This window comes from Amblyomma mixtum, chromosome 1 (genome assembly GCF_055824585.1).
Source record: "Amblyomma mixtum isolate Tamu chromosome 1, ASM5582458v1, whole genome shotgun sequence".
Lineage (NCBI taxonomy): Eukaryota > Metazoa > Arthropoda > Arachnida > Ixodida > Ixodidae > Amblyomma > Amblyomma mixtum.
In genome coordinates this window covers 90,912,026-90,932,535 of record NC_143012.1, presented here as the reverse complement: position 1 = coordinate 90,932,535, position 20,510 = coordinate 90,912,026, and the positions used below count along the sequence as shown (strand labels likewise).

Here is a 20,510-nt window from a genome sequence, read left to right as displayed (position 1 = left end):
ACTCAGACGAGGTCATAAAAGTGTACCGATATTTTGATGTGCTTTTTATTTTTTTGGACAAGCAGAGCCCTTATATACTACTGCGCTATTGTTAACAGGATTCTAGATGCTCTTAGAAAGCATCGAAATGGACTAACATTCACTTATGAGGCACCGGATAACGACGAAATTAACTTTTCAGATATTCGGGTGAAGTTGGGCAGCGATCATGTTTGTTGGATGTACGCCCCTCGTGTTCAGAAGCAACTCTTGCCTTACGACTCTACTCATTCGAAGGTGATAAAAAGGCATAGTTAGTTTGTGTCTGGATTGGGCGCTTCAGAAATCCTGCGTCCATGAAATGCAGTCTAGCTTTAAGAACCAATTGGCTAGAATTTTGTCAGCGGGCTACCCGTTGTCGGTCGTGACTTCTGCTGCAGAAGCTAGCCTGAAAAAAGTGAAGGCACGTACAGCGAACCCCAAGACGAAGGAGAGGGCATTGTATGGCGGATGGAAACATCGGCAACACGTGGGGAACATTTCATGGGACATCTGCAACAATGTCATGCAAGATTGCCATCTTCACCAACTCCGGCGTTAATTATTTTCCGGCGTTTACCTACCCATTGATTTACACAGCCACTCTTTTGTCCTATGTAAAATTTTCCCCAGGTCAGCGGAATCTTGAGTGGAACAGGTCCACCATTAAGCCATGCTGCCCTTATATTTCTTCTACCTCTCCGGGCCTTCCGTTCACGAGCAACAAGATCCTGTCACCGCGATGGGTTCGCGCACCACTCGTCCTCTAGTCCCCCGCGTTTAGCATGCCAGCCCTCATTTATTCCTTTTCCTCTTGAACGCCGCCTTACGTATCGGCCACCTTCCCTCTTTGGGGTGACGGACCGTTTGCCATCATACTTCGTATGGCCCCATTGTTATGCGCCCTGCCTTTGGCAGAATATTTAAGCGCCTCCTCTACTGTCGCTTGTAATATACTTTCTGCACGCCGGAGTCGCCTCCATGCTAACCACTCCGTATTTACACATGCCCGCAGTGGCGTGCAAGCACTCGTATCCCTCCGCTCAGGTTTGAAAATTTTTCCACCGACCCGCACGCCGGCCTAGCTGTTGCCCTCTGTAAGGAGATAGCGCCATCCAGCGTCAATTGTGAGGGAGAAGACCAAAAAGCACGAGGAGCGCGTGCGGAGGGGTACGCCGGGACAGGTGGAAGAGGATTACGGGGGAGAGAAGAGAAGAGCGCGGTGGGCGACGGACGTGGACGAGTTCTGCTGGCTCCCCGAGTTCCATGCTTGGGCCTCAGCCGCAGACGTCCGGGCCACCAGACCTGGACATCCGTCGATTGGTTGGTTTATGGGGTTTAACGTCCCAAAGCGACTAAGGCTATGAGATACGCCGTAGTGGAGGGCTCCGGAAATTTCGACCACCTGGGGTTCTTTAACGTGCACTGACATCGCACAGTACACGGGCCTCGAATTTCTCCTCCAAAAAAATTCAACCGCCGCGGCCGGGATCGAGCCCGTGTATTTCGGGACAGCAGCCGAGCACCATAGCCACTGAGCCACCGCGGCGTCGAGAGCCTCAACCACCAGGCCTAGGCGCCACTCTTCTCCGTCCATCCGTCAGCTGCTCCACACAGGCCGCCTCTGGCGCCTACGTGACCTTTCCGGGATACCAGACCTGGGAACCGTGCTGGTAGCCCACAGACGCTGACGCTGCGGTAGCGCTGAAGGCCAACGGGGAAACGCCAGCAACAGTGCATCGACACTGGAACGCCCAGAGACTGCCTGACAGCCCGATACCCAGCCAGTCCTCCCCGATCGATGCTCGTATGAGAGACAAGTAGTGTTCCTTTCCTTTTCGATTTTCCTTTTCCTGTATTTTTCGCGAGGATTTTGTTCTGTTCTCCTGTGTGTTTTTTCCGTGTGTTGTTGCGTTGGTTGTTGCGTTGCTCTCTTGTCTCTTTCCTCTTTTCACGCCCATACTGAAATTGCTTTCCTTTCTTATAAAAGCCGCCTCGTTTATTGCTTATACCTTTAGGTTTGGTTTGGTTTATGGAGTTTGACGTCCCAAAGCGACTAAGGCTATGAGAGACGCCGTAGTGGAGGGCTCCGGAAATTTCGACCACCTGGGGATCTTTAACGTGCACTGACATCGCACAGTACACGGGCCTCTAGAATTTCTCCTCCAAAGAAATTCAACCGCCGCGGCCGGGATCGAACCCGCGTCTTTCGTGTCTGTGTTAAATACAACCGGCAATCTGACACATCCTCACAAATTTGGCGTCCGCTACGACAGGACGAGGTCGGTTTTTATTTCTTTGCTTGTTGTGTTAATTTAGGCACAGTATGAGCGCTTCAGAGTTGGTTGCTTTAGGCGAGCGCATGGGCTTGCGCGGCACGGAGTTGCGAGCGTGGGTGGAGGACGAGCTTCGTAAGGCACGGGAAGAGAGAAACGCTGAGCGTGAAGCTACGAAGCAGAGATTGGAGTTAGAGGCACGGAATTTAGAGACGGGGCGTGAAGCTGCGAAGCAGAAATTGGAGTTAGAGGCACGGAATTTAGAAACAGAGCGTGAAGCTACGAAGCAGAAAATGGAGTTAGAGGCACGGAATTTAGAGACGGAGAAGCAGAGATTGGAGTTAGAGGCGCGGAACTTGCAGCTAAAAATAACACTCATGGAGGGTAGCGCAATTCCTCCAAGTGACCGTGGAGAGCGTAGCGTCGCACCGGCCAGCTCCATTAGCCCGCACGCACTCATACCACAGTATAATGAAGCGCGGGATGACCTCGATGCCTACTTAAAGAGGTTTGAGCATGTGGCCACGGGTCAGGGTTGGCCAAAAGAAAAGTGGGCAACGGCGTTGAGCTTGTGCCTTGGCGGCGAAGCACTTAGGGTCTTCGGTCGGCTCTCGCCTGAGGATTCAGTGGACTATGACAAAGCGAAGCTTGCCTTACTTCAGAGGTTTAGGTTTACCGCGGAAGGGTACCGAGAAAAGTTTCGCCAGAGCAAGCCCCAGGATGGCGAAACGGCCTCGCAATATGCTGCCAGGTTGTTTAGTTTCTTTGACCGTTGGGTCGAGATGCGGGGAGAAGGCCGCACTTTTGAGGTAGTTCGCGAGATGGTCGTGAGCGAGCAATTCGTGAACAGCTGTCATTCCCGTTTAGCCCTTTTCTTAGTGAGCAGGAGGGCAAGACAGTTTGCAAGCTGGCGGAGGCTGCTGATCATTTTCTCGAAGCACAGCGGCAAAATAACTTGGTGTTCTTTAAAGAGCAGGGGGAGCATACGTTAAATAAGGCCAAGGACGAGGTTTCAGGTTCACATTCCCGCCTTCGGTGTTTCTTTGCGAGAAGACTGGGCACAAGGCGTCACATTGTCGGACGAAGCCGAAGCAACTGTATTGCACCTGGTGCCGCGAGGTAGGATATGATGCCCAGTCATGCAGAGCTAAGAGACCAGGAGACCGTGAGGAGTCCGCCTGTTGCATGACACCTCGATATTCGCATCCCGATAACCCTGCAGAGGTAACGCGCGTAGAGGGCCAGTTGGGGGAGATGGTCTGTCCTTCCAACCCGGTGGAAACTGTATGCCCGTGGGGCACGGTGAGGTGTTCGGCCAGCCTGGTTCGGTATTACGGGATACGGGCAGCACCGGCATTGTTGTGCGTGAGTCCCTTGTACCGGCAGAGGCACTTACAGGGAAAAAGGCTACATTATTCTTGGCCAATGGGACCTGTGTAGAAGTTCCGGAAGCGGAGGTGGTGATTTCTTCTCCATTCTTCTTGGGTAAGGCCATCGCGCGGTGCTTATCTACACTCCTGTACGACATCATAATAGGCAATGTCCCTGGCGCTAAAGCTCCATTCTCGGTCGACCCGCCAGTTCTAACTGATCAAGCAGTTTCCCTTGCCATGACGAGTTCGGTCGATGTTCCTTCCCTTACGGTGACAGCGAAAGTTTCAGAGAGTAGCAAAAGCCCCACTCTTAACACATTCCACTTGTCACGGCCGGAGTTTCGCCTCAAACAGGAAGAAGACCCGACCTTAGAGGTGTGTCACAAAAAGTTGGGGCAAACATTTCGTGGCAAGGGACAGACAGCCCATACTTTTCATACAGATGACGGGGTTCTTTTCCGAACATACCAAGTATGTCCCGGCCGAGTCGTTGAGCAAGCGGTGGTACCAAAGTGCTTACGCACGCCAGTCCTCATGTCGGCGCATGAGAGCGCATTATCCGGTCATCGAGGGATACGCAAAACGATCGCTATAGTGCTCAGTGAGTTTTATAGGCCCGGTGTACAGGCTGACATTAAGAGTTATGTCAGATCGTGTGGTACGTGTCAACGGACTGTGTCGAAGGCAAGGGAGAACAGAGTAAATAACATCGTAGGACGGGAACATTTAAAATCATGGTGGAGACCGAGGTCGGCTTGGAGAAACCGGTTTCACAAAGGAAAATGGAAGTACTAACTGAAAGAGTTCTCGAGACGGTGAAGTGGTTTGATGTGAAGAATGGAATATGGAAGAATGTAGCCCACACCTGTTCTTGTTTGTATTGTCTTTGTTTGTTAATGTTTGTTTTGGGGTGTGGTGGTGGTGTAAAACATTTATTTGTACTATATACAGAGGTATTGCTTGGACCGTGCCTGAAGGGCCCGGCCCTCACTATCACTAGGACGGATCCCTAGTCCGGGACCCCTGTGGCCTCCGCGGCGGCCCGGGCTCTTGTCACCAGGGCTCGTTGGTCGTAGAGAGTTGAGCAGCCGAGCAGGGGAGCCTCCCAGTCCTCTCGGGTGGGGTGGGGGTGGGGTGGGAAAGCAGGATTCGCCGGGCATGCCCACACCATGTGATACGTGTCCGCAAACACTTCCCCACAGTGTGGGCACTCGCCCGAAAAGGCTGAATTGAAATGTTTGAGCACTGCCGGGCACAGTACCGTGTTGGTGTAGAGGCGAAGTAGGCAACGCTCCTCTGACTTATTGAGGCCTTTACAGGGGGGTGGGTATCGGCCGTGAACGTTTTGATACAGGCGAGAGATGTCCCGAAAAGTAATAGCCGGATTAAAATCAGTAGCCGGATCAGGCGGAGAGAGAGGCGATGCCCGGTGGTTAAGCGCGCAGGCGGTAGTGTCCGCTACCTTATTTCCCTCTATCCCCGCATGTGCTGGGGCCCAGATGATGGTGCGCTGGGTTGGGAAATCCCGGTACTCACATGTGTGTAAAATTTGGAAAGCACGATCTGGAATTTGGCCCTGTTCAAAATTGCGGCAAGCTTCTCTTGAGTCGGTGATAATGACTCGGGACGCTGGATCCGCAGCTGCAAGTGAGATAGCAACTTCCTCCGCGAATGTAATGTTGGGGGCACGGAAGGTGAGGCCCTGAACTGGGTTGTTTTGGTGGACAACGGCAGCCGTGTACCAACCCCCATGGTGTGGACCTGCCGCGTCCGTGTAAAATACCCCTGGTCGAGCACCACACTGCTTGGAAATGGCCTCCGCTCGCGCGAGGCGGCGGCCATCATGGGCATCTTTTGTCATGTTATTGGGGAGGGGGCGAACCGTTAGTGCGAAGCGCCAGGCCTCGGGCATGGATACCCGCTTCTCCTCTTGGGTTGTGTAATTGATGTGGAGGCGGGTCAGTAGGCGGCTACCCGCACGTGTTTTGCTTAACCGCAAGTATTGATTGCTGAGATGAGCCTCGCGCAGCTCCCCAAAGGTGTTCGTCATCCCCAAGCCGAGGAGACGTTGGCTGGATGTTGCAATTGGGAGGTCGAGAGCTCTCTTATAGATTTTTCGGAGAATCACTTCGAAAGCGTTCTCATACCATTTGCGCAGGTGGAGGTACGGTGCCGAATACAGGATTCGGCTGGTAACGAATGCATTGGCCAGCCGCAGGGCGTCTTTGCATCGCAACCCCCTCGTTTGTTTGATACCCGGCGGACCATACGGCCCACCTGATCCCCTACCCTGCGGAGTTTCTTCAGCGTGGTGTCAATCTTGCGGTTCTTTTGTATGTAGAGTCCCAATACTCTGATTTCATCGTGTTCAGGTATCGGGCCACTAAGCAGGGAGAGGGCAATTTTGGTTGTGCACCTTGGATTGGGACGTATGTGCACGAATTCCGATTTCCTCGGGGAGCACTCAAGGCCGCAGCGGTGTGCATAATCGTCCACAATAGCCGCCACTTGTTGCAGCTTGGCCTCGATTTCTCCAACCGAACGATGTGTTGCCCAGAGGGTGATGTCGTCCGCGTACAGGGCATGCTGCCCACCCGGGACCTCACCCAGCAGGGTAGGGAGCTTCATTATGGCCAGATTGAAGAGAAGAGGCGAGAGGACTGCTCCCTGTGGAGTCCCTCGCGTACCAAGTTGGTATGGGCCATGTTCACTGTCTTGGAGTCGGATATATGATTGCCGATCTGTGAGGAATTGCTTGATGTATTGGAATGTGTTGTACCCACAGTTCACTTGGGACAGGTGGGAGAGGATGATATCATGGGTAACGTTGTCGAAAGCCCCCCGCAAGTCCAATTCGAGGACCACCTTGTCATCGCTAGGTTGCTCGACGGGATCAAGAATCTCTCTATGAAGTTGCAGCAGCACATCTTGTGCGGACCGGTGTGGGCGGAACCCGTACATGGTGTCTGCAAAGGCGTTGTGCGTTTCTAGGTAGGTGGATAGTCTGTCACGGACCATGGTCTCCATCAACTTCCCCACACAAGAAGTGAGAGATATGGGCCGGAGGTTGTCAGTGTTGAGAGGTTTGCCTGGTTTGGGTATGAATGTGACGAGAGCCGTCTTCCAATCCACTGGGAGTGGCGTACCTGCCGTCCAGATGGCATTGAAGTAGTGGAGCAGCCGCTCGTAGGCCGGTTCGGGTAGGTTAGCGAGAAGTTTCACAGTTACCTTGTCCCTGCCCGGGGCTGTCCCTCGTTTCATTTTGGCCAGGGCCGCTTTGAGGTCGTGAAGCTGGAACGTTCGATCCAGCTCTGCGTTCTCAGAACCTGCATACGAGTACGCCGGACCACGCGAATCCTGGTCTGTGTACAGATATTTGTCTCGGAGCGCGTCAGCCAGTTTGGCTGTGTCTCCGTTGAAGGTGTGAATTGCTCGTTGAAGATGTTTTTGTGTTTCGGTGCGGGTTTGGGTCGGATCAATGAGGGCGCGGAAAAGGCGCCACGTGCTCCGGCTCGACATTTGCCGAGCAGCGGTGTTGCATCGGTCTACCCAGTTCGAGTCGGCGAGTTGGGCCGCATACTCTGCCGCTTGTTGGGTGAGTTCCGCGATGCGGATTTTGAGTTGCCGATTGTACTTCTGCCGGCGCCATCGGCGGACGAGGCTGTGCCGGGCCTCCCAGAGGTGAAGGAGGTGGGTGTCCACCGCCGAGTTCGCCTCTGAGAGCTGAACGTGGCGTTCGGTATCTTTGAGTTGGCAGATGAGGTGTTGTGACCAGGTAGTGTAATCGTGATCCGCTATAGGGGTAGGGTTAGTGTAGTTGGATCTGAATTTGGTCCAGTCTGGAAGGGTTGCGGTTGCTTTAGAGTGAGGTCTTGTGAAGTGAAGAAGTTTATTTTGACATCGATTTGTCAGAGGTGACGGGACAAAAGGCAATTCATTTTTTGCCTGACGTGGCCCCGTCACCCGTTACATTGCTCAGGGGGGTGGCAAATTACACAGTAAAGTACACAAAGCAAAAACAAGAAATGTAAATACATCGCATACGTACTACATGAATTATATGTAACGATCAATGAGTTACACATAATTAACACAGATGCAATGAAAAATGAAGGAAACAACAACGCATAGCTAAAATGTCTCTAGGACGAAACAAAAAAATTTAAATAGCAAACAATGAGATACACAATTAACATACAGGCAAGGGGAGAAATAGCACGCAAACCAAAAACAATGAAAACCGCATCGCATGCCTCCTACGTCTTTAGGACAACAAAACCAAAAATGCCTTTTGGTGCGGATTGGTTTGGTGCGGATTGTGGTCGCAAGAATGCAGTGGTCGCTACCCAGGGTTTCTTCGGTGTTGTGCCATTCTGCATATCGAATATTTTTGGTAAAGGTGAGATCTGGGCACGTGTCGCGTGCCACGGAGTTCCCAATGCGAGTGGGTTGTGCAGGGTCCGTGTGAAGAGTAGGGCCCAACGTTGACGCAAGTTCCGCCAGCTTGCGTCCTCGTTTTTCTTCACGTATGTATCCCCATAAGGGGCTGGGGGCATTAAAGTCCCCAACGATTATGAGGGGGTCCCTGTTCGCCACCTTTAACGCCCGACTGAATAAGTCTGCAAATGTGACGTTTGGAAGTTTTGGAGAGCTGTAAACGTTGAGTACGTGTAATGGGGGGTCCTGTTGGCGTAGCGGAAGGATCGTCACCATCGCATACGAGAAAATCGCCTTGTAATCCAGGTCCACCAGGGAGGCCGTATAATTTTTATGTACGCAGAGGCAGCTCTGCGCATCCTGCCGATACACTAAGTAATTTGTGAGGGTGGCTGCGTCCCCCGGCTCTTGGAGGGCCACTACAGCATGAGGACTGGGAAACGTTGTTAGGAAAAGCCGTAGGTCGGCCCGCTTAGTACGGGCCTTGAAACCTCTGTAGTTCCACTGTAAAATTTGGACAGGGGCCGAATTGCTGCGTGAGTACCATCGCGGTTTATTAATGTCCGCCATGATTATGATTAGAATTTATGCTTAATAGGAAGGGGCCCGCCTCTGAGTCGGGTGCCCCAATGACAGCAGGTTGCGTCACGCTGGGCAGGTTGAGGGCGGGCTCCTGTTCCTCATGTGCGACTTTTGGTCTACCAGCCTTAATATTGGGGCTCCTTATACGCTTGAGTTGGCCCGAGCGCCTGGTAGTTAAAGTTTGTTTCGTCATATGTGCGGCTATAATGGTAGTAATTTTGTCTAGAGCCGCCTTGATGGTGGTTGCGATTTGCATTTCTAAGGTGGAGAATGCGGAGTTCATCTGGTCCTCCAGTGCGCTAACCCTCGCCTCAAGCGCAGACTGCGCGGTTGCAGTCTGCGCGTTCGCCCGTGTGTCGCTATCCATCTCCTCCACCGCGGGGGGAGTGGGCCTCTGGGTTGGAAAATTTTGGCGCGCCTCAGTGAGGGCAAGACGCTTCTGTAGGTTAGCGATTTCCTCTTTGAGGGCGAAAATTTGGGATTGCTTGGCCGTTTTTGTCGGCGGTTTGGAAGGGGGGGGGGGATGAGGAGGGGCTGCCCTGCCCTTGCTGCTCACGTGGGATCCCTGGATGACGGCTTGCGCCCATGTCCGCGAAGAACCTGGTGGGGGGGTACTCGTTCGTTTCTCCACGTCGGCTTGGGGTGGTGGTGGTATTGCCTTAGGCAACTCCGGCTTGTCGGTAGATGGACCGGCTGGCTTTCCGGGAGATGGACCGCCTGGCTTGCCGGTAGATGGACCACCTGGCTTGCCGGTAGATGTACCGCCTGGCTTGCCGGTAGACGGACCGCCTGGCTTGCTCGGGGGCTGGTTGGCTCCTTTGTCCTTGGCTTGGCGGGGCCGCCGTTTCCGGCGTTTACGGCGGCCCTTGTTATGCGTCGGTCCCTGCTCTGGGCGCAGGGGCTAGGGGGTTCGATACTTTGCAACGCACCCGCGGGCCCCCGTGGTATGGGCTCCGCCGCACAGAGAGCATTTTGGAACGCACTCGTGAGAGACCCGCACCCCCTCAACGAGCTCGGCTTGTTGGCCGCACACACCACATTTGTCCGGTCTTGGGCCGGGGCAGGAGTCCATAAGGTGACCGACAACACCGCAGTGACCGCAGGTCGGGATGGTGCGCTGGTATTCACGGACTTGGATGAGCATGCACTCGTAATGTACGTAGCGCGGCTTCAGCTTTCCAGAAAATGTTACTCGCGCCTTGTTTGACGTGCCGAATTTGCGTATCTCCAGAATCTCGCCCTGGCGCCACTCGAGACTTGAGCGGAGGGATTCCGCTGTATCTGTATTGCGTACTCTTACCACGCCGTAACAGACGTTACCACCGTCTTGCCTTAGGTGGCCTGTAAGTTGGACTTTCTTATTTGCAGATTTATCTTGAAGTCCCCGATAAGTTTATCCGCAATTTCGGCTTTTGAAGTGTAAATTAGAATTAAATTTTGGTCGCGTAGCGGAAGAATTGTGAAAAATTGCGAGCAGTGCGGTCCGAGGTAGGTTATGAACGCCCACCCGTATCCGTTCTCTTCGAATACCTCTTGCAATGATACTCGAGTTCGCGGTTTGAGGACTACCACGAAGTCTTCGGGTGTCGGTTTTGGTAATAGCTGCGGCCTCCAGGTCGTAAGAGGCCGGCCCGCTGTGCGTTGAGCGGAGTTGTCGGAGCTGGCGCCGGCGGCGGGAGCGGCACGGGAGGCCACGTCGATGGACGCCGCTTTTAGGGCACGGCCCTGCGCTCGGCGAGCTACCGCGGCAGCGAGCGCGGCGCTCTTGAAGCTTGCTGCTGTTGTCTCACCCACGTTCTGGGGATGAACGGTGGTCCACGCCATCGCCTCCGGGTCATATCCCTGGCTGGTGGCTTGTTGGAAGGCCATATTATCGCAGAGCAGGGGCTCCGCCGCGCCGGGCGTTGGCGCCGCTGTCAGGCCTAGCGGCGCCGTCCAGCGTGGTCGAAACTTCGCTTTGCCAGGATTTGTAAAAGGGGATCTCACCTCGGAAAAAAAGATATCCGCCGATCCCCTGTGACTTCCGGAGCACGGTTGTGCAGGTCTTGTTCGCCCGGGGTGGAAAAAATCCGGGGCTCCAGCCGAGAATCGGCAGAGCCGATGCGCACCTGCTGAACGCTCGGCGCGCGTCCCCTGGACTTGGGGTGTCGGCTACCTACTTTTTATGCCTTCCGTGTTTCTTCGCCGTCTATGGACGCTTTCCGTTGACTTTTCATATACTCTCTGTGCTGTGTGTGCGAATGTCCGTGTACGCTTCGAACATTGACGACCATCGTATTGTGTGTGGCGTGTAGTGTGCGCGCTGTGGTGTGCTGTTCTGTGGTGCGATCGTCGAACACGTCTGGGGTCGCTCTCCTGGAGTTGAGTTCTTTCCCTTGGAAAAAACTTCCGAAGAGGGGGCCTTCTGTAAGGAGATAGCGCCACCCAGCGTCGATTGTGAGGGAGAAGCCCAAAAAGCACGAGGAGCGCGTGCAGAGGGGTACGCCGGGACAGGTGGAAGAGGATTACGGGGGAGAGAAGAGAAGAGCGCGGTGGGCGACGGACGTGGACGAGTTCTGCTGGCTCCCCGAGTTCCGGGCTTGGGCCTCAGCCGCAGACGTCCGGGCCACCAGACCTGGACATCCGTCGGTTGGTTGGTTTATGGGGTTTAACGTCCCAAAGCGACTAAGGCTATGAGAGACGCCGTAGTGGAGGGCTCCGGAAATTTCGACCACCTGGGGTTCTTTAACGTGCACTGACATCGCACAGTACACGGGCCTCGAATTTCTCCTCCAAAGAAATTCAACCGCCGCGGCCGGGATCGAACCCGCGTCTTTCGGGACAGCAGCCGAGCACCATAGCCACTGAGCCACCGCGGCGTCGAGAGCTTCAACCACCAGGCCCAGGCGCCACTCTTCTCCTTCCATCCGTCAGCTGCTCCACACAGGCCGCCTCTGGCGCCTACGTGGCCTTTCCGGGATACCAGACCTGGGAACCGTGCTGGGAGCCCACAGACGCTGACGCTGCGGTAGCGCTGAAGGCCAACGGGGAAACGCCAGCAACAGTGCATCGGCACTGGAACGCCCAGAGACTGCCTGACTGCCCCACACCCAGCCAGTCCTCCCCGCTCGATGCTCGTATGAGAGACAAGTAGTGTGCCTTTCCTTTTTGACTTTTTTTCGTGTATTTTTCGCCAGGATTTTGTTCTGTTCTCCTGTGTTTTTCTGTGTTGTTGCGTTGCTCTCTTGTCTCTTTCCTCTTTTCACGCCCATACTGAAATTGGTTTCGTTTCCTATAAAAGCCGCCTCGTTTATTTGTGTTAAATAGTTTTTGTGTTAAATACAACCTGCAATCTCACACATCCTCACACCCTCAAACCGTTCGATTTTCAGGGTGCCTTCAACTGGGTTTGGCACCAACTCGTTCTTCACTGATTGTTTGGCCCTTCACTTCGCCTCTACCACCTGTAGCGCACCCTCCTTTCCGACCGCTCTGCGGGCGAGTCCGACTTTGCGAATCTCACACTCAGTAGCCCTCATGGGTCAACTTTTCACCTTTCAGCCCTCAGGGGTCAACTTTTCAATCAGAGCGCAGCATCAACTGCGGCTGTCAATTTGAATATTGCATTATTTTGCTCTGATACTGGTGTGAAGTTACTGACCTTCAACAGGAAATAAAGAAAAAAAACTCATCGTGGCTATTAGGTTACGTACCTGCTTCCCACGAGAAATTCCTGGCTTCGAATTCAACCTGTCGCAGAAAGACCACAGGTCACTTAAATCGCTCACCGCTGCCAGTAATGCTAGCACTGCTACGTGGGAATGTAGGCTTTGATGTTTTCCTCAGAGAGTGCACTTCTGAAATTCTGCCAGCATATGTTTGAGTACTAAGGGGGTTCAGCTTAGGTTAAGGACAACGCAGCGAGCTATGGCAAGAAAAATGATAGGTGTAACGTCGAGATCGGAAGCGGGCGGAGTGGATGAGAGAACAAGCGCGGGTTAAGGATATCCTAGTCGAAACCAAGAGGAAGAAGTGGGCTTGGGCAGGGCATATAATGCGAAGGCACGATAACGACTGGTCCTTAAAGGTTACGGAGTGGATTCCAAGAGAATGCAAGTGTAGCAGGGGGTGGCAGAAAGTTAGGTGGGCGGATGAGGTCAAGAAGTTTGCGGGAATACGGTGGCCGCAAGTGTCGAAGGACCTGGTTAATTGGAGAGACATGGGAGAGGCCTTTGCCCTGCAGTGGGGGTAGTCAGGCTGATGATGATGGTGATGTTTGAACATGTTTTGTTACCTCGTGTATCTCTTCTGTTCACCTCTGAATACATCCGGTACATTTTTAGCTCGCAGTGAAAAGATCAGAAAAGCATCGCACCTGCCAAAAGTTTAGGGTGAAAGCTAAGAGTTGAAAACTACGGCACCCAGGGCTCCTTGGTTGACTCGCGTGCAAACAGCGCACAGAAGTAAACCGCCGATTCGCGCGAGGGAATTCCATTCTACAGCGAACAAGTCGCGAGACTAATTTCCACTCATCTGAATCTTAAAACTTTATGATATGCTCAAACATGCAAATTCATTTTGTTTATTTATTAGTACCTCACAGGCCCCGAAGAGCATTGGGTGAGGGGGGCAAATCGAAAAAAAGGTATATACAGATGGAAAAAACCGTAATATCGGTACAAGAACGCGGTACAAGTCAAATACAAGAAAGGAACACGAAATTTATACAAAATGGAGTTAAAATAACATCAGACACGAATGTGATATAACTCGTTCTGGTGCACAGGAAAACAAACAAAAACGAGACAGTTGCAGCGACCTTGGCGAGCACAGTTCTCACAGCAGAATGTCCAGTGGGACTAACACGCAAAAGTTGATCACATGTGCACAGATTAAACCACGATATTAGTCTGGGGCATAACGCCTACGGATGTGCACAACACTGCAGTTCTGTTGTCCGCTTGAGCCCTTATACACTCCCTTGTCCACAGATTATAACCTGTGGTTGTCGTTATTGTCTGCCGGACCATCACTCACATATGCTAGCTCTTAAGTCATGACGCCATCACTGTCAATCACGGCGAAGAACGCAGGACACGCTTCCATCCCGCTCGCGCAAAATCTCTACCGTCTCAATTTAACAATAGAGCCTTTTCGGGCATTTAACACTGGGTAACCCGGCAGCATGTTTTCATCGTTTCCTGCTTTCCCGGGCGCTGGCACCATAAATTTGCTTACTCAGAAATGTGCGGAGTAAAGAGTAAACCAGTTTATAAACGTAACACTGACGGACTGCGCTCAGACAACAAAAAAGAGAACATGATATCAGAACCGCGGCCACTCATATTCCATGTTTCATGACTTCATTATTTCTGTGTGGGCAGTCCTAATAGGGGGAGATAATGCTTCAGTTGTCATTAAAAGGGCCTCCAAGAAAGGAAGAACGTGCAGGTAAATTTGGCGAAAGGAAAAAAACAGATGAACCACATCCGGGATTGTCATCGCCACCATTAAAAGGGATCATATCTCATTCAAATTATTGATAGTCGATCAGAAAAAAACCTAGGTATTTCGAGCAATCTGTCTGTCTTCACAGCCAATGAATAAACCTCATTCTACGCATCGATGACAAACCTAGGTCAGGTTTAGACCGCGCTTTAAAAGAGCGTTCACGAAGCATCGACTCACACTTTCTGAGTGAATTAAAACGACAGCGCCTGTTCTCTTGCGCATCTCAAGTAGCAGCAGAAAATGTAGCGGCAAAAAAAAAGAAGGCTCCCGCTGTGTTGGTAGCATTGCTCGTTACCAAAAGAACTAAGCAATGAAAATTATCTGCATACCGTTAACGTCTGCGTCACACTAAAAACAATATAAACAAAGGTTGTAACATAAGCACTAGGAAAACCTCCATTGGAAGGCAGTTGAAATACTGCGACCCAAATAACCTGCGGACAAAATTCCATACGCCTCCACAATGTGCAAGCCCCTTCAAACAAATAGTTTCGCCTAAAGTCCCTTGGAGCTTCGGTCATCAAGTTACGGATCTCAGGAGTCAGGACTGACTGCCACTCAGCTTGTAGAAACGACAGGTGCTCAAACAAAGCTGGCTTCACGAAAGTCTCAAAATAATACACTGTCGACAAAGTATTAGGAACACGAGATGCGGGTCGCTTCAGCGCTGCTGCAAAAATCTCTCGTATGCGTCCCACTTGACGTCAACCCCCGCGCCCTCACAAGAAGGCGCATTTGTGCTCCGGGTTCATGGGTGACCCCGCGGGGCAGCTGAAGGCCTTGGCGAACGGCTCGAAGTTGCGCATGGCTTCGGTGCATTCAGGCGACACGCGGCGGAGGTCGCTTCCCTCCCAGCAGGTCACGTGGCAGGCCGTGAGGAAGAAGACCTGCTCCGCGCTGTACTCCTCCAGGCCTCGAAGACGCAGGTCCCGATCTTCGCTGCGGAAGCGGAGGTAGGCCGCGTGCGCGATCTTAAGCGCCGGAAGGAGAGGGAAGAGCGCCGTCACGTTGCCGCCGGAAGTGACGTCGGCCGAGCACCGGCCCAGCTCCCACAGGGCTCGTCCGGGTGAGCCGATGTTGTGGGTGCTCCCTTCGCCAGGGTCGACGGCGGACGACGCCGGATTCCACGGTGTCTGGGTCATGTCTTCGCTGAGCAGAACCGTGAGCGCGTTGATGGTGCGCGCGAGCTACGAGAGCCGATGAGGCGGGACAGTAATGGAATGTCCGGTTAGGGCAGGTTGCTACGAACACTATCGTAGCTTCAAGCTTAGAGCACTGGCACTAAGAGATGCATACATATCGCTAGAAAATTACAGGTAGCACTTTCCTTCTGCTGGCTATTCATTCCTCGCGAAACACCATCATAAAAAATACTCTCGCTTTCGTTTGTTCATAGCCAAAAACCATTAAAGAAGCTCAACGCAAACACAGAATGCACTACAGCAGAGAATACAGCATTGTCATTAGCACAAGCGCTACAAACACAGACACAAAGGGGTAACACAGCGCTAACTCGCAATTGAAGGGTTTATTAAAGGGATGCTGAAAGGTTTCCCCAAAAAATTGAGTGAAGATGTACACTTTACACTTTTCCACCCTGGGAATTCGAATTTCTCATCGAAATTAGGCAAAAGAAAGCGCAAACCTATTTTATTTTGGCGAAAAGTGTCGCAGCAGCCTCGAGCCAGCTCGCGCGCCTCGTTGCCGCCTGTGATTGGCTGGGCGCCTCGTGACGTAAACACTGGCGTTGGCTCGGTGAGCCCGGCTCGGTCGCCGCCGATGTAGTACATGAAGCGCGGCGCGCGGTGTTCCGGTTGTTGGTTTGATGCTTATATCACGATGGAACACATCGAAGATTACCAGGAGGATCTTGGCGTCATCCCCTACATGTACGAACCAATCGCAAAGAACAAACCGCTCCAAGGAAGCAACGATGCTGGCGCAAGCGGTGCTTTTGGCTTGAACGAAAGCGAAGCGTCAGCATCTCCACGTGTTGGAAATGTCCATTGGTAAGCATACTTTTCTAGCCAAACTTCATTCAGAGATACAATAAATTAATTTTGAAGCGAGCAAATGTAGTATAGCACTGCTCCACGAAATTTTCCTAATGCAATGTAAGCGGGATGCGATCGTCGGCATTCTTGTCTTGCCGCTTGTCGGTGCTGCCGCAAATCTGCTTGTAATCCACACAGACCATTAACAAGCGCAAGAAGTTATCAGGCTCTTTTTGAACGCAAATTTTATGCTGGCATCGCTTCATGGTCGCTGCGTGCCGGCTCGGTTCATAACACACACGAAAGACAGAAGTTCGCGGCGCTTTGCGGCAGAACTCGTCGAGGTGACAAACGTGCGCCTTCCGTTCTGCGTGCCAAGATGGGATCTGGCAGTAAATTGAAATCCTTGTTTAGGCGAGTTGCTTCATACTGCAAGCCCTTGTAGGAATATCTCCATCCGTTTGCGGCCGCCTTGATCGCGCTGTTCTCGATGGCCTCGTGCTGCAACCAAGCAGGCCGAATCGCAAGGCTGGCTGTAGCACACGTGGCGCACAATTATATAATATTATTATTAATGTATGAAGCCATGCTGCACTCGGCAATTTTTTACGACTACATGTGTTATTATAAACGTATTCCTGGCAGAACACTTTGCTGGTATTGGCTGTGTAACCGGCCGGAGGGACGACGCTTGCCGGCGTTCGGGGCCATCCGAGCGGGACGCGCGCCGGCGTTCTGGGCGAGCCGAGCGGGACGCTGTAACCAGCCGGAGGGACGACGCTTACAGCAGCATGGTCAGTGCAAGAAAGAACCACTGTTTATTGAAGGCACAGCTTTTATAGGCACGAGCAAGAGCGCTGTACCTACTGCGCATTACTGTTGCGCATCGGCGCGATGCAATCACTGATGCGCGGCACTGATACGAACACGACACGTGTCCGTTACAGGCTGCATTAGAACTTGAACAGACTTGTCAGCCTTGTCATCACTTTTAGAAAAGTTCGATGGCAGGGTCCTCAGCAGCATCTGCCAGTGGCATTCGACTTGTTGCACAGTCCTGATTTGTATTGCCGTTTGGTGTGGATTCTTGACTGCCTGGTGGTGTGCAGCCTCCAGGTGTGATGTCATTTTCCATGCACTCTTCATTTGCACTCTCGTCTGGTGCGCAGTCTTGATCTTGCAGCAGTTCAGCAAGAAACTGAAAGGCATAAGCCACATGATGTTATTGTTCCAAACAGAACAAAAGTGTGCTTCAGTATGAGTAAAATCTGCTGGTTTATTTCATAAACCATTTTGTTGATTGGCGAGCTCCGTGCGAAGTGAGATCATTTATTATATACCAGGTGTTCCTTTAGGAGGTCCAAAATTTATTTTAAAAAATGGGTAACTAACCTTGTATTAACTTTATACCTGGGGCTATATTGGGGGATACGGCAGACACTAGTAATAGGCAGAAGGCTTCCATTAGCTCACTAAAATGCATATCTTGATTAAATTTTTATTTTCATATTATGTTGTATTTCATATGTTGTATTTGCATATTTGGAGCACCTCCTGCAAATACTATAGCCAAGCAAAAAAGATCACTTTAAAAACCCTGACAGGCAACTTCAAGCGCTAACACAGAATCAGCGGCCGCGTCCGACGTAGATCGCTCAAAAAAAAAGTGTGCGCTTTGGGGCCGGACTGCAAGCGCCATGACAGCGCACATTGGGCGCTGACGAGGCTGCTATCAGCCAGGCCCCAGGCGAAACCAAATTCAAAACGAAACGCCGCGCGCCCGTATACCAGAAACATGTGCAAACAGTTTTCTCGGCGCTCCGACCACGAAGAAAAATGTGCCGCGTACTACTCCCTATGTTCTCGCCACTGAGGGCTACGCATGAATCCTAGAATATCTGAGCTCCAACATAATTGAGTAAAGAGTCTGCATATAACGTCTTTTCACGTTCTCGCTTACCGAACGAAGTTCTCTGCTCACGCGCGGCGCGCAGTCTCTGGTTGTGAGGCGCACTTCGCGCCGCTCCACATCTTGCAGTATTAATAGCAGTTTAACGATTTTTACTCAGCCAAAAAATTTAGGGCCGAGTTCTGATATGAGTAATGGTGTACGAGATGCATGATGCATGCCTGCAAGCATAACAGCTAAGCACTTATTTTGTAAGCTGCAGTTTGCTGCCGTCCTGACATTCTCATTCCAGCGCCGTTCATCTCACTAGTCTTGCATCCACGAAATTACGCGCCATACACTACACAGAACACCGGTTCGCGCAGTCAAATTCTCATAAAGTTAATACACAAATTCTTACCTCGAGCTTCCTCCTTTTCGCGAAAGCTGGCCTCGGTGGCGGTGACGAGCTCCTGTGCGCGAAGACAGACGGTATTGCGCCGGGTTTCAGTCCAGCTGACTTTGTTGACAGGCCCAATGAACGCATTATCGACAGGCTATGGTTATAATCTTCATCACGAAAGTGGTCAGAGCATAGCACTGTAGTCTTTGAGGGTTTGAAATCCCTTCGCTTCACAGCAGCGACCCACCTCGCGGAAAGCTTCTTATTTTGCGGGAAATTATGAAAGACCACATCGTCGCGGCCGCCGGTGTTAGTGCAGCCGAAGGCTGCGCAGACGCCGGCATGATGGTCCACCGCTTCACTCGATGCTGCCCACGTTTCTGTACGTCACTACAAACATAAAAAAGCACAAATACAGGAACACACGGCAGATCGAAGCAGCCTACGATGGCACGCACGCAGAAACAAGCACGGTCGCGGAGGCTGCGTGGCGACGGAACACCAATGTTTACGTCACCACCCCACGGTTTCCGGTTTCGGCTCGCATCGTCAGAGTCATCAGCAGCGCTCGGCGGACAGCGGGGGGCCGAGCTACCGCGCAATTTTAAACGGCGATTACGTAGCTCCTAAGTGATTAATCTGCAAAAAAATTTCACCCGCATGATTTTTAAGGTTCCCACATCCATACGTGAGCATCTTAATGAATTCGAAAATCTCTTCAGCTTCCCTTTAAGAAGCTGCCATATATACACACAAACCCCACCAATCCAGAGCACAGACGGGTCACCAAGTGCGCACGACACTTACCTTGCATACGTTATCTGTTATTCTAAAACATCTCTTCCTGAAAATCTGACTGATGGATCCCTAACACTAGAAGTCCCGTATTTTCACATGGAAAACGCTTCCACTATTTCCCGTAGAGGTGGTGGAAGCGATAAAAGTGAAACAACAAAACGGGCCTACTACTTCAGACCACTCTGCCGCCAATGCGCTGCCAAAGCCAATCAGCGTTCACTGACTAAAACGATAGGCCGGTAAGCTTAGATCTGCTAATATTAGCAATGGTTGAGCGTTTGACATCCGAACAGGTAGGTCTAGTTGCTTTAAGCCTCGATCGTCCGCCTTACATGTGGTACATGACGCCAATATACAAGAAAACAATGCTTAGAGGAGCATGATACAATACCTAGCCTCAGAATATGAAGTGACATCGGCCGTTCACGATACACGAGTCTCATGTTTTGGCCAGACACAACAGAAAAAAAATGCTTAACCGCACCGCATTGAGAGGAGATCAATGAATACAGTTCATTCGCGCGATTAACTTCCGGCGCATCCACTACTGCCCTACCAGTGGTCTTGCATGAAGAGCTGCTCACTTCTGAGCCCGTTCGGATGCCGTTGCAAAGGCGAGCTCAAGGAGCGGGCTGGAGAACACACGGACAGGGACAGCACACGGGAGGACACTGGGTCGTCCTCCCACACCTGACTCGACACCCGCCACGGCTTCGCTAAGTGGTGGGTTCGATCCTGCTGCCTGCCACTTACTCAGGCTTAGTAAGGCTGAGATCTGGGCGAGTTGGTATGCATTCATACTGGTGAACAGCGCAAAAAAGGCGGGACAACAAGACAAGCGCTGACTATCAACTGACTATCAACTATCGTCAGTTGATAGTCAGCGCTTGTCTTGTTGTCCCGCCTTTTTTGCGCTGTTCGCCAGTATGAATGCCACTTACTCATCGGTTTTGTCAAATCGGTACAATCCGTGGAAGCCATAGTCCGCACTTATGTTCGGCTTCCCATGGCTGCATGTCTTGGGAAAGGAGCCGGCGCTTCCAAATCCGGTCACTGTGGTCGTCGAAAAAGCGCCCTAACGGGCTTCACCGCGAAAGCAGGATTTTCGTACCTAGCGGTTAGCTTTTCAACACATTGTGCGTGATATGAACAAAGGCCCTTCTCCAAGCATTTCACACCAGAGGAGTCGAGCACCAGGCCGAGGGAAATTTTGACTCCATTAAAATTCGATGAGTACCCGCCACCGCTGAG

The 20,510-nt window shown here is 52.0% G+C and overlaps 2 protein-coding genes and 1 pseudogene across 2 annotated transcripts; all 3 read right to left on the bottom strand.

Annotated features, from left to right (window-relative positions):
• Nucleotides 1-9,587: 9,587 nt before the first annotated feature.
• Nucleotides 9,588-10,555, bottom strand: LOC149367182 (uncharacterized; annotated as a pseudogene).
• A 4,340-nt stretch (nucleotides 10,556-14,895) lies between these two features.
• Nucleotides 14,896-15,318, bottom strand: LOC149367181 (neprilysin-11-like). Its single transcript, XM_089573010.1, has one exon. It carries the CDS (start codon nucleotides 15,316-15,318, stop codon nucleotides 14,896-14,898), a length of 423 nt encoding a protein of 140 aa, XP_089429136.1.
• A 1,813-nt stretch (nucleotides 15,319-17,131) lies between these two features.
• On the bottom strand, nucleotides 17,132-18,836 carry LOC149367180 (uncharacterized). Its single transcript, XM_089566744.1, has 2 exons — nucleotides 18,480-18,836; nucleotides 17,132-17,368 (listed from the first exon to the last, which is right to left on the bottom strand). The coding sequence occupies exons 1-2, from the start codon at nucleotides 18,603-18,605 to the stop codon at nucleotides 17,162-17,164; spliced, it is 333 nt and encodes a 110-aa protein (XP_089422870.1). The 5' UTR covers nucleotides 18,606-18,836; the 3' UTR covers nucleotides 17,132-17,161.
• Between the last annotated feature and the right edge of the window lie 1,674 nt (nucleotides 18,837-20,510).